Source organism: Hoplias malabaricus, chromosome 11, assembly GCF_029633855.1.
Source record: "Hoplias malabaricus isolate fHopMal1 chromosome 11, fHopMal1.hap1, whole genome shotgun sequence".
NCBI lineage: Eukaryota > Metazoa > Chordata > Actinopteri > Characiformes > Erythrinidae > Hoplias > Hoplias malabaricus.
Window position 1 is genome coordinate 14,087,532 of NC_089810.1, and position 12,533 is coordinate 14,100,064.

Below are 12,533 nucleotides of genomic sequence, written 5' to 3' on the forward strand. Positions count from 1 at the left end.
ATAAACTGACACTTGTAACAGATTAGCATTTATTTCTCTCTTTTAGAGGAGCTGCAGTACACAGCAATTTTAGACACAGAACAAGGGATCACGTTTAAGCATAATGATGTGTGGCAGTGTTCTAACAGACAAGCGACTTATCAAAATATGGCTGAACAAGCCATTCAAGAACCTAGTGAATGAAAAAGCAATTTGACAAATTTACACATTCGATTGCTCTTCAGTCTTGGATTTCCTACTCACAGAGATTATGACAGGGTCACTTCCTATGACAGAAATATTTTTTATATGCAATTCAAATGTTTTGCTTTGTCACACACATTTGCACAGTTCTGTACATTGTGGGAAAAGAACATGGTACTTTACAATGTTAGAGTCATGGCATGTTTTTTTCCCCCACCAATTTTGAGCCATGTTTGTTTTTACTTAGAGCCAGTAATTATTCTGTATGCCTCAATCTGTTTTTTTCAACCTACATGTACACAGCTTGCTGATTATCACAGACTGTGGCATATTAAAACCGATACATTTCAATGTAACATTTAATGCAGTTTTGTCAAATGAGGACCCAATTTTCAGCCAATCTACATTTACATTCATTCATTATCTGTAAGTGCTTATCCAGTTCAGGGTCACGGTGGGTCCAGAGCCTACCTGGAATTATTGGGCGCAAGGCGGGAATACACCCTGGAGGGGGCGCCAGTCCTTCACAGGGCAACACACACACACAGAGGCCCCTGGAGGTGTGTGACAGCGACACTACCTGCTGCGCCACCGTGCCACCCCAATGTGAAACATGTTATTTCATTTTTCAAGTCTGGTGGAGCCCTTTGATGGATTGGTGCCCTGTCCAGGTTGTGCCCAATGATTCTGGTTCCACACCAAACCCACCACAACAATATAATGTGGTTACAGAAAATGAATGAATCAAATTCTGGTGGTGTGTAAACAAACTTCTTCTTAAAGTAAATTATCACATTACATTAAAAATATATCTGATCAGATTAGGAAGTGGGCACGATAAGCACTACCATCAGTTTGGTTGACAGCCTGCTGCCTTTATGTAGCCTCATCTTGAGCACTAATTGTTTTCTCTGTCACACCAAAGACACAACAGTGCCTCAAAGTGATAAGTGAATTTTTCACATATCAAAACAGCTTGTGGAGTTAAGACAAGCTTTAAGTGCAAATTCAGAATGTCAAACACTGTAATGATTTCAAAGGCTACACAAGTCTTCATTTCCTCTCATCCAGTATTCAGTCAATTCAGAGCAGGGAAGCATGTCTGCTTTTTGGTTATGCTTCCCAGTCCTCATCATCATCTGCAGTGGGATGGTGTGGTGCAGGGAGTGGCGGGATCACGTCGGACATCCGGGCAAATGCACTGCCAGAACTTGCTGGCGCTTCTGCTGAGTCTCCACCTCCTGGAACTTTACCTGAGATACCTACCAATCCCACAAGAACAGAGATGTGCCATAAGTTCTGAGTAGTTTACAGAGGTCTCAAAAAGCTTTAATTAATAGATGCTGACTAACCTTTTCTGCGCAGGGCCAGTTTATTAAAGAGGTCCGACATAAAGTCTCCACCAGTGGCTGTTGCTCCAACTGAGAGGAAAAGGTGTAAAGAACAGAAGTTATTATTACTGAGGTACATAAATTTTCAACAACAGGTGTATGATAAGCATACTGGCTAAAGTATCAAGCAAAAACATTTCACATTTAAAATAAAAACCTCTCTTAATTATCTGAATTGACCTAAAATATCATTTCAACTAACCAGCTTTGTCAATAACAAGTATGAAAGCGGTGTTCAATGAAAGCGGTATTCCTCATCTGTCTTTTCTAAATGCCATTCAGCAGCTGTGTTTGTAACAATACAAAGCTTGTTTTCATCAATGCACAAAACTGCATGTTATATATATCATGAGATAATCATGAAAGATGCGGCTCTGAAAAAAAAAAAAGTATGTTTTTATCATTATGGTTATGTTGTTTTAAAGGTGACATTCATGTTTTGTGTTTACAAAGCCCAAGAATCCATTATGGGATGTCTTGGGGATGTAGACTACACACTAAGAGGACTAAGTGCAAAAAGCATGTTGTAATAGAGAATAACCAAGGTGTGGATTCTTGCAATTTCCTGCTTATATTTATTACCTTAAATAAATAAAAGTGATCATCTAAATTCCCCATTTAAATTACTAAACTATTACTACGGCAGCATTTACATGTTGCAGTTTTTAAACTACTAGAGGGATAATGCACAAAAAAAAAAATTATTTTATACCATAACTAGATCAACATTAAATACCGCAAAATAAAATGTCATCAGACCAACAAGTCTAATTATGCAAGTTCCTTATTGTAGTATGTTCTTAGTTAACAGAACATTGAATAGAATCTATATAGTTAACACTCTGTTGTGTAGGGTGTATATTCCGACTATCACTTTAACCTTGCTCCTGTTCCTTCTGTTTCTTCTTCTCCATCTTGCGTTCTTTAACATTCCGGAGTTTGGCTTTGCCGATGCCGCCAGCGTTACGAATGGACTCAAGTAAGCTAGCACGCCCGTCAGACGGCTGCAACACTTCCGTTGGGGCACCCTTCACTGCACCTAACAAACATGATTAAAAAATGAGCAAATATATTCTATATGATTTTTTTCTGATTAGTTCTAATTAGTCACTAATGTGTCATACCTGTGGGCTGGGCTTGACTGGCTGCAACCCCACCTCCTGTACCATCTGTTACAACAGGAGGTGGAGGAGGAGGGGGTGGAGCTGGAGGCACTCCAGGAGGAGGAGGAACTGGAACATGAGTAGGCTCAGGAGGTGGTGGAGGTGGTGGTGGTGGAGGGGGAGGAGGCGGAGGAGCCTCAGATCTAAAGTGGTAGCCTGAAATATGTAGAAAAAAAAAATTATTAACTCAGTATAAAATTTTACATCACTTATGATTCATTTATTCACTATGACGAAGTAGAGAGTGTGGGATAGTGCCTCAGAAATTTGCAAGCTCTGGTTGTACTTTGCAAACTCACCAGGTCCATTGGGTTCTTCCTGATCTGTGCCGAATGAGGGAAGCTCGGGTATGGTTGCACTGACAGGAACAGAGGGAGCAAACCCTGGACCAAGGTCAGCACTGTACATGAGGTCATCAGCGATACCAGGCAGGTCAGGTAAATAGGAAGGCACATCAATTTCTGGCACCTGGCCCAGGTCTGGCACATAGAAGTAATTCTCTGCAGTCTACCATGGCCACAGAACAAAAATAAATAAGTTTTACCTTTATATCATTTTTACCTAGGTACATTTTTCATTTACAACATCCAATTCTCATTTGTTTAGTTATTTTACTTACATGAAAAAACATGTCTAAGTTTTCATTTTCTTTCTTTGGAATTTTGTTCAAATTATTACGACTATATCAAACAAGGACACTGGTATTGTGAACTAAACTGAGCATGTCTAAATAAAGGCTGCTCTCCACCTTCTCTCTCTCTCGCTCTCTTACTGTCTACAGCTTTCTGAATGAAACCAGGGATGAACTTCAGTACATCAGTCATATTTACACATCATAAGAGGAATATGCTCGGTAGTTGGAGAGGTCACAGCCGATTGTTCACTTGCTTGTCAAGCTCGCACTAAGTATGTTAATATTTCTCACGTAGCAGCTGTTGATAAAAGAATTTGGCACAGTTGGACTAACAGTCAATCAAAGGAGGTTGGAAGCTGTTGTCTGCCAAGTGTAATGTGCTAAAACAGTGTTACAGTATTATAGATTTGTAAAACAGCACTTTATTTAAGCAGCAAATTTTCTGTTGATTAATTTAAGTGCTGAGTAAAAAAAACAGTGTAAAACAATTTATGCGCTACTCCTTCTTAGTTAGTTTGTTTAAATAGATTTAGGTAAGTTCAGACTTCACTGCTAGCTCTACTCAAGCACTCCTAATGCCACTCAGCTAGATGCAATATGACTACAATTTTTTCTTTCTTTGGAATTCTGATAAAAATATGACACCAGTATTGTAAACTAAACTGAATTGTGGAGTTAAATTAATGAATCACTGAGTATATCATGTGTATAAAGTCTGACCCTCACCTGTCTCTCCAGTTGCTCTCTCTTAGTGATAGAAAGTGGAGCATCAAATGGCTTTTCTTCTTTCTCTGTCTCTAGTGTCGTGTGAGTTTTAGTGACAGCCCCCGCAAGAGGATCCAGAAACACATACTTCTTATACCTACACACACAGCCCCCAAACACAAACATGGGTAAGAAATAAACTTGTTGGTGTGTTTATGGTATTTTGAGAGTGTATGTACGCACAGATTCTCAGTAGTGTTGAATAAAAGTAGGGAGCTGACTGAGCTTATGTTTCTAGGCAGGCTGCCCAGCCCCTCCTCCGTTTCATCTTCAGAGCGCTTCTTAGTGTTCACAAATACTGGAAAGTACATCAGCTTTTCCTAAAACACATACACATATATGGATAAGACCAGCCTTGGAAACCAACATAAACAAATCAAAAAAGGACATATGTCTAAAAAAAAGCAGCAAAGTCTTATATTATGCAAGCAATAACAATTTATTTTTAAATAAAAATTTAAAAAGCTAATCTAATAACAAACTATACATTTTAATTTATATATATATTTTTAAATGTTATTCTCAAGATAAATATGTAAACTAAATAACTGTAAAACTGCTTCAAATTAATGCCACAACTGATGAGACAAGAATATTGAAGTAAGAACAGCTTACTAACAAAGGTTCACCCATGCAGACATGCAGCCCCATGCTTTGGTATGTCGTACATGAAGTCATAGCAGCTTTACATGCTATATTGCACAGTATATTAAGTACATATGAAATAATATTTTTTATACAACTGTAACATTTAATTATCAACTTCCTGTTTAAATTTAGCTAAAGGATAACTGCAGAGAAGAAAATAACCATCTACACATTTCTGAAAACACTGGTCTTTAACAATGATTACAAAATGCTAACATACAGAATAAGGAGAAGAAAGATGCTCACCTGCAAGGCCTTGTCATCCAGGGGGCGTAGCTTGCCTTGAACTTTGTAACGGGGTCGTTTCTGAGACCCGGGGTCACTGGCGCCCTTAAAGATGGACAAGTAGTCTTCTAATTTCTCTGGAGCAGGGTACTTAGCACTGGAAAAAACCTAAAGCACAAACAATTTTCAGATGTAAATACAAAGGCAAACACTCATGCTCCCAGCTTATATTGTGCAGGCCAAGTGCTTCCTTCATGAGTACATTCTGAATTAATTATTGAGTTCTAAACCAGAAAAGAATGACACAACCCCAAGTATGTGTTTGCAAGTGAGGTGTGTGTATCACCTTAGTGGCTTTCTTGCTCCCTTTGATCTTGTGGACTCGAGCTTGAGCCAGTTTGATACGGTCTGTCACAGTCTGGAGGTAAGTGCGATTCTTTTCCACACTCTGTGACACCCTGCAAAATCAAAGGATTGACGGTGTCTTATCTGTGTGCGTTTTCATTTAAACTCATTGGTGTTCTCAGTTATTCCATGTAGTATGATATGGCAAAAAATTATCCAGAGTGCAGTCATTCTTTCACTGCACAGTTAGTGAGAAAACTATGTAACATATGGACACACACACACACACACACACACACACACACACACACACACACACACACAATGTAGCCTTGGGTGCTCCTGCTGTCAGCAAAGGGGGGGAAAGGACTGAAATTAAGAGTAAAAGAAAAAAGAAAAGAATGAGAGTACATCCTAATGGAGCTGACCCAGAAAACCAGCGGTTATCTCCACGCACACACACGCACACCAGGCAAACATGTTCCCTGGTCTCTCTTTCACTACGTTGTCATGGTAACGCTGTGGATGGTTTTTCGGTCCCTGCTACTGGAGCTGATATTAGCATATCTGAGCACTCTCCGAGACAGAGAACGACAAACAGACAGACAGACACACACACACACACACACACCACAAAAGATACCCCTAAGCTACACACAATAACATTTTTTATAAGGTGCATAGGCGACTTCCTCCCCTTTCCCCACATTTCCCCAACATCTCTTCATCTTTTCTTTTGTCCGAGGCCTACACAAACAGCAGCTGTGTTTGAGAATATATATATATATATATATATATATATATATATATATATATATATATATATATATATATAAAACTTATGTGCAGTTCACTAAAACTTTTTAAAATGTTAAAATAGTTACTTGTGTTAAAACTGAGATCAATTAATCATGCACAAAGATATGCAAGTTATTTGAAAAACATTATACTAGTTAACATTCAAGTTCAAACCAAGCCTCTCCCATAGTAAACCTAGGAAATGGCTTTTCACTGAAATAAATATTCATATATGAATCTTATATTCATATATATGAAATGCTATATACAAGCTACTCAAATCAGTACCATAAAAATGATATAAGCACACAAATGTTTTGCATTTTTACCTCCCACATTATATAAAATATTATTTTATCATTCCCTTTATACATCTGTAGTGTTCCAACCCCCCACCATATGGACTGGATTGGCCACAGACTGGAATGAAATTACGTCCAAATTATGTCTGTGCCTTTCTGCATGAATGTGAAGAAATCTCAAAATCTGAATCTCCTGTCTCCCAAATCCAAAACATCCAGTGACATAATGTGATTGATCAAGCTGTACCCAAACATGACTCTGCGAATGTGTAAATATGCAGAGTGATTCACCATTCTGTGAAATATTGGGTGGGTAAAAAGTGAGAAACAATGTTTCAATGTAAAACAGTAAAGGACTTATCTTCATCTACAGTGCATAATATCATTAAAATTTTTTGAGAATCAGATTAAATCTCTATATGTAAAGGACAAGGCCCAAAACCAATATGTTTCGGTGCCCTCAGGTGGCACTGAAATAAAAATACACAGTGGAAATCATTGCATGAGCTCAGAGCCACTTCTCAAAACATTGCCTGTGAAAACCGTTCACCACTGCATCCACAGTTGCAAGATAAATCCTACAAATGTGAAGAAGCAGCCTTATATAAACAAGATCCAGAAACACTGCTGACTTCTTTGGGCTTGAACTCATGTAAGATAGACTGAGACGAAGTGGAAAGCATACTATAGTTCAAATCAAAATTTGAAATTCTTTTGAAATTAAGCCAAGGAGGCAGTTTTGAGAATGGTTAAAGGACCGGACTTGGTAGCGGAAGGTTGCCGGTTCAATCCCAGGAGCGGCTGCCTGCCCGCCAATCTGGGTGTGTGGTCACAGCCCCTAGCGCACTAGTGTGTGTATGTATGTGTGTTCACTGCCACAAATGGGTTAAATGCAGAAGATACATTTCGTTCTACGTTGTGCAATGACAAATAATTGCACATTATCAGAAATTCCAGACTAAAGAGGAAAGGGCTCATCCGACTTGTTATAAAAACACAGTCCAAGAGCCAGCATCCATGATGATGATATGAGGGTGCATTTGTGCACATGGCATGAGTGAATTGCACATCTGTGAATTCACCATTAATACAGAAAGATATCAACAGATTTGAGAGAAACATTCTGCCATCCAGACCTTGCTTATTTCAGTAAGATAATACCAATACACATTCTGCATGAATTACAACAGCACTGTCCCATAGCAAAAGAGAAGTGCTAAACTAACTCAGAAAAAATTTGGCTCATTATGAAATTTAAAATATTATAACATAGACCCAGATTTGAGCAGATGGAATCTTATGTCAAGCAAGAATTGGAAGATATTTCACTTTCTAAATAAGAGAGGATGCAACAAAGCAGTAAACAGGGACATGTCCATGTCAAACTCAAATTGGAAATAAATAAAAATATAATAAAATTAAAAATAATTATTACAACAAGTGCCATGGCACAACCACAAAACACACTAAAATATAAGCACAACTAATATCAGATTTTAGCAAAAACCTAGAGCTCCAACATGAGTGCTTCTTTTAAAATCAGGATCATAGGATAAATGTACTGCTGAACTTTGATTTGATTTAAATATGATGTCACCCAATAAGTTTCAATCTACTGAAATATTATAACAGCTTCAACATAAAAACAATGGCCTTCACTTAGGTCATCACAGGCATCCACTGCTTTGCACCTTACAAACAGAAACAAGTGCTAGGTAGTTACTGATAAAGCCAAATCCCTGACCATGAATATCTGATCAAGACATGCTTGATCTCAAAGAGTGGTACCTGGTGAAGATGTCTGTTGAGATATATTCCAAGTACTGTAGAGCCTCAGTGATCTGGTGCACAGCCTCTTCTCTCCTCAAGTCCTGCTGGATCAGAGGGACAGAGTAAACCTGCCCCTCAAAGTGATATTTCTGAGTCATCCTATAAACACATCATCATCATCATCATCATCACTGAATCATGCCATGTGTCAACATGAACAACTCCAATGCATGCAGAACAGTGCTCAGACCTAACACACCATTATAAATACCCCATATTCTGTTCTTGATATAATTTCATACTAGTTTCTCCCTCTCTAGGTATTCACCACACGTGCTGGGCATTGAAGCCAGTGTCTGATGAAGTCACATGATTTAATGAGCTTTGAGCATTTCTTGTACATTAAAAGGGAATGTTGTTATTTCATTATTGAATCACTTTATTATTATTTATTTCTTTGTAATTAAACGGTTGAGGATTCAAACCGAAGTGGTTGGATGTAAGCTTGTGAACCTACATATTTTTATTTCAATTTTTTCTTTTCACAGGTGGTGAAATAAACGGCCCAAATATCCTATACCAGTAGTATTTAATATGCAAAATAAACAGTGAATTAAAAGGGAGTTCAGTTGCAAATAAATTAAAAGTAATAACGCTGCCCTTGGGTATAATTGATTGTACACTCTCAAAAAAATTAGTCTTAACTAATTAAAAAGCGCTGGAAAACGAGTGTGAATCCAATATTTTTATTCATCTAAGCGGACAGAAAAGGCAGCCCAGTAAAAAGAACAGCGGTTCTGTTTTTATATCAGACTTTACCAAGGATAACGAAAACAAACTAGGCTAAAGTTGTCTTCTCTCTAAATCAAATTGCCCGTACCACCTTAAAACGTAGCTACAGCCGTTAACATTACGCACTGCACCTTTTAAGGGGGAACGGAATGTTCGAACAAAAAACGGGCAGTTTCTTGTCATACAGCTCTGCAAAACAAAATTGTGTGATGCATGATAAAGTAACGTGCATCTTTACCTGACCATTTACACTTGGAGCTCTAAACTGTTACAACAGCGAAAATCCGAGTCCGTCTCTGCTGTAAACACAGCCCCGATTCTCCACATCAAAACTTCCGCATCCACTGGTCACATGAGGCGGAGGATCACACGGCTGAGCTCTCTATGGCGGAAATAAGTCATTTGTCCGAAAGTTTGTGGACAACTGCTCACTGAACCATGCTTCTGAACAAGGCTGGGTAATAGCATTCATTCTATTTTTAGTTCCATACAAAATAATGTTGACGCTGTCCTTAGGTAATTTTGTTACTGATAATTGTAAAACACTGCTTACGTACATAAAACGAAATCTTTTATATTTCCTATGAGGATTTTTTTATAGAAACTTCTCCAAATAAACTGCAGAGCAGTCACCGCACATTCAAGCATATAGGGACGGCGGAAGAAAAAGTAGTTCCTATATTATGTTCGTTCATTCATTATCTGTAAGCGCTTATCCAGTTCAGGGTCGCGGTGGGTCCAGAGCCTACCTGGAATCATTGGGCACAAGGCGGGAATACACCCTGGAGGGGGCGCCAGTCCTTCACAGACACACATTCACTCCTATGGACACTTTTGAGTCGCCAATCCACCTACCAACGTGTGTTTTTGGACTGTGGGAGGAATCCGGAGCACCCGGAGGAAACCCACGCGGACACGGGGAGAACACACCAACTCCTCACAGACAGTCACCCGGAGCGGGAATCGAACCCACAACCTCCAGGTCCCTGGAGCTGTGTTCCTATATTATGTGTATTTCCTTTTCAGCTCACACCCTGGAAAAGGTGGGACATTGTGTTTAATAAATAAATAAATAAATAAATAAATAAATATACACAAAGATAAATGTCCAATGTTCTCATTGACCAATTAGATTGTATAATGCACCACACTAATCAAATGAACTGCTATATAATCTGACCATTTAGAGGATGAAACTGTAGAATGTTCACTAAAGAAGATAAAGGAAAACATTCTTACAAATTTATTTCCAGTGTTAGCGTCAAATACAACAAAATATCCTATCAAGTTTTTTTAAGTATTGATGCTTCAGTATACCCACCTTGCCCTAATTACAGGTGGATAAGAGAAACATTCACAACATAAATTTAGTCTAAATCCAAACCTTCTCATATGTGATGGAGTCAGTGGCTGAAATAATGGAGCATAACCTGCAGTAGCCTTTTTCTGGCAACCTATTATTTTTCCATATTTAATGTGGGCTAATATAAGTCAGCCTGGATGAGCATCACAGATGGTGTTGTGAAAGTACTGAGAGCAAAAGCAGAGAGGAAAAAACTACTGTGGTTCAAAGACTCTGCAATTTTTTCCCCCCTATTTTTTTAAAGACTCATTTATAATTGGCATAGTTCATATTTCGAAATCCTTGCATGAGTTTTAGGATACACTAGAAATTTCATGCGCATAACAAACATATTTTTCATCTATGGATTATTTAGTAAATTTGTGATGGAAATACGCACAGCAATTGATTACATTTTTTTTAAAGTGGAACGAGGAACGAGCTTCCAAGCACTATTAGAGCAACAGAAACCCTCCCGCATTCAAGAAATCCTTGAAAACCCAACTCTTCCGAGAGTATCTTTTGCACTGAATGTCTTTCTTTAATGCACTTATTACTTCCTGGCATACTGCACTAAATGTAAGGTATTTTGTATAATTTGTGCTGTAGTTCGAATGTTAGATCCTCTTTTGTAAGTCGCTTTGGATAAAAGCCAAATGCATAAATGTAAATGTAAATGTTTTGAACAGACTGACAAATATATGCCCATTTTGTATTAGATGCCAGCAACATGTTACTAAAAAAGTTTGGATGGCACAAAATAAATAAATAAATAAATTTAAAAAATGGGTATTTCTTCATCTATAGTGCATAATAAAGATGAAAAATATTCTGAGAAATCCCTACGTTCCATGCCCCGGCTACCACCCGATCCACAGTGCACCAGACCTGGATTACTACCTCTCACACAGGTGGTGGGCCCATGGGAGAGTGGACCCATGTTACTCCTTCAGGCTGAGCCCGGCCGGACCCCGTGAGTGAAAGTCTGGCAACCAGGCGCTTGCCAAGGGGCCCCTCCCCCAGGCCTGTCTCCAGGGTGAGGCCCCGGTAACCCTACTCAAGGGGCAAGGGAGGCTGTGTCCCTGTTCTTCTTTGTCTGGCCCATCACCTAGGACCAATTTGCCTTGGGAGATCCTACCAGGGGCTATTGCCCCGACAACATAGCTCCTAGGCTCACGCAGGCACGCAAACCCCTCCACCACATTAAGGTGGAGACAGAGTTAGGAGCTCGGACATCCGGGAGAGACTCGGAGTGGAGCCGCTGCTCCTCCATGTCGAGAGGAGCCAGTTGAGGTGGTTCGGGCATCTGGTTCGGATGCCTCCTGGACGCCTTCCTGGTGAGGTGTTCTGGGCATGTCCAACGGGGAGGAGGCCCCGGGGCAGACCAAAAACACGCTGGAGAGACTACATGTCTCGACTGGCCTGGGAACGCCTCGGTATACCCCCGGAGGAGCTGGAGGTGGTGGCTGGGGAGAGGGAGGTCTGGGTTTCTTTGCTCCGACTGCTTCCCCCGCGACCCGGACCCGGATAAGCGGTGGATAATGGGTGGATGGATGGATGAGAAATCCCTACATTCAAGGGACATTGCCCAAAACCAGTATTGGCCTTGAATTAAAACAAGACATGTTTCTATAGCAGAAATCAAAGCATGGGTTCAGTAACACTTCCCAAAATCATTATCAATAATCTCAGTTCATCGCTGCATCCAAAAATGCAAGTAACATCTTACAAATACAAAGAAGAAACCAGATGTAAGCAAGCTCTAGAAATGCCAGTGACATTTCTGGTCCAGAGATCATTCAAGTTGGAATGACTGTGTCTCATTCAGATCAGTCTGAGGGCTTGAAGATTATTCACAATTAACAGTTATGGCCGAAGTGTTGGCACCCCTGAAATGTTTGCAGAAAATTAAGTATTTCTCCCAGAAGAAATACTTCTTTCTTTTTTATCTGGTTTCAGGTGTGATTTTTATATTGCCCACATCTGTTACTTGCCAAAGGTGAGTTTAAACAAGCATCACATGCTTGAAACAAAGTTATTTTACCCACAATTTTGAAAATGTGCCAATAATTTTGTCTGGCACATTTTTGTTTTTTTATGTGAAAATATATAAATTTTATTAATAAATTTTCTGGAAATTTCAGGGGTGCTTACATTTTCGGCAATGACTGTAGA

The 12,533-nt window shown here is 39.3% G+C and overlaps 1 protein-coding gene across 1 annotated transcript; it reads right to left on the minus strand.

Annotated features, from left to right (window-relative positions):
- Positions 1–3: 3 nt before the first annotated feature.
- Positions 4–9,383, minus strand: wash1 (WAS protein family homolog 1). Its single transcript, XM_066685666.1, has 11 exons — positions 9,255–9,383; positions 8,243–8,383; positions 5,356–5,467; positions 5,031–5,177; positions 4,320–4,456; positions 4,098–4,233; positions 3,037–3,244; positions 2,699–2,893; positions 2,455–2,613; positions 1,536–1,604; positions 4–1,445 (listed from the first exon to the last, which is right to left on the minus strand). Exons 1-11 carry the CDS (start codon positions 9,260–9,262, stop codon positions 1,297–1,299), a joined length of 1,461 nt encoding a protein of 486 aa, XP_066541763.1. The 5' UTR covers positions 9,263–9,383; the 3' UTR covers positions 4–1,296.
- Between the last annotated feature and the right edge of the window lie 3,150 nt (positions 9,384–12,533).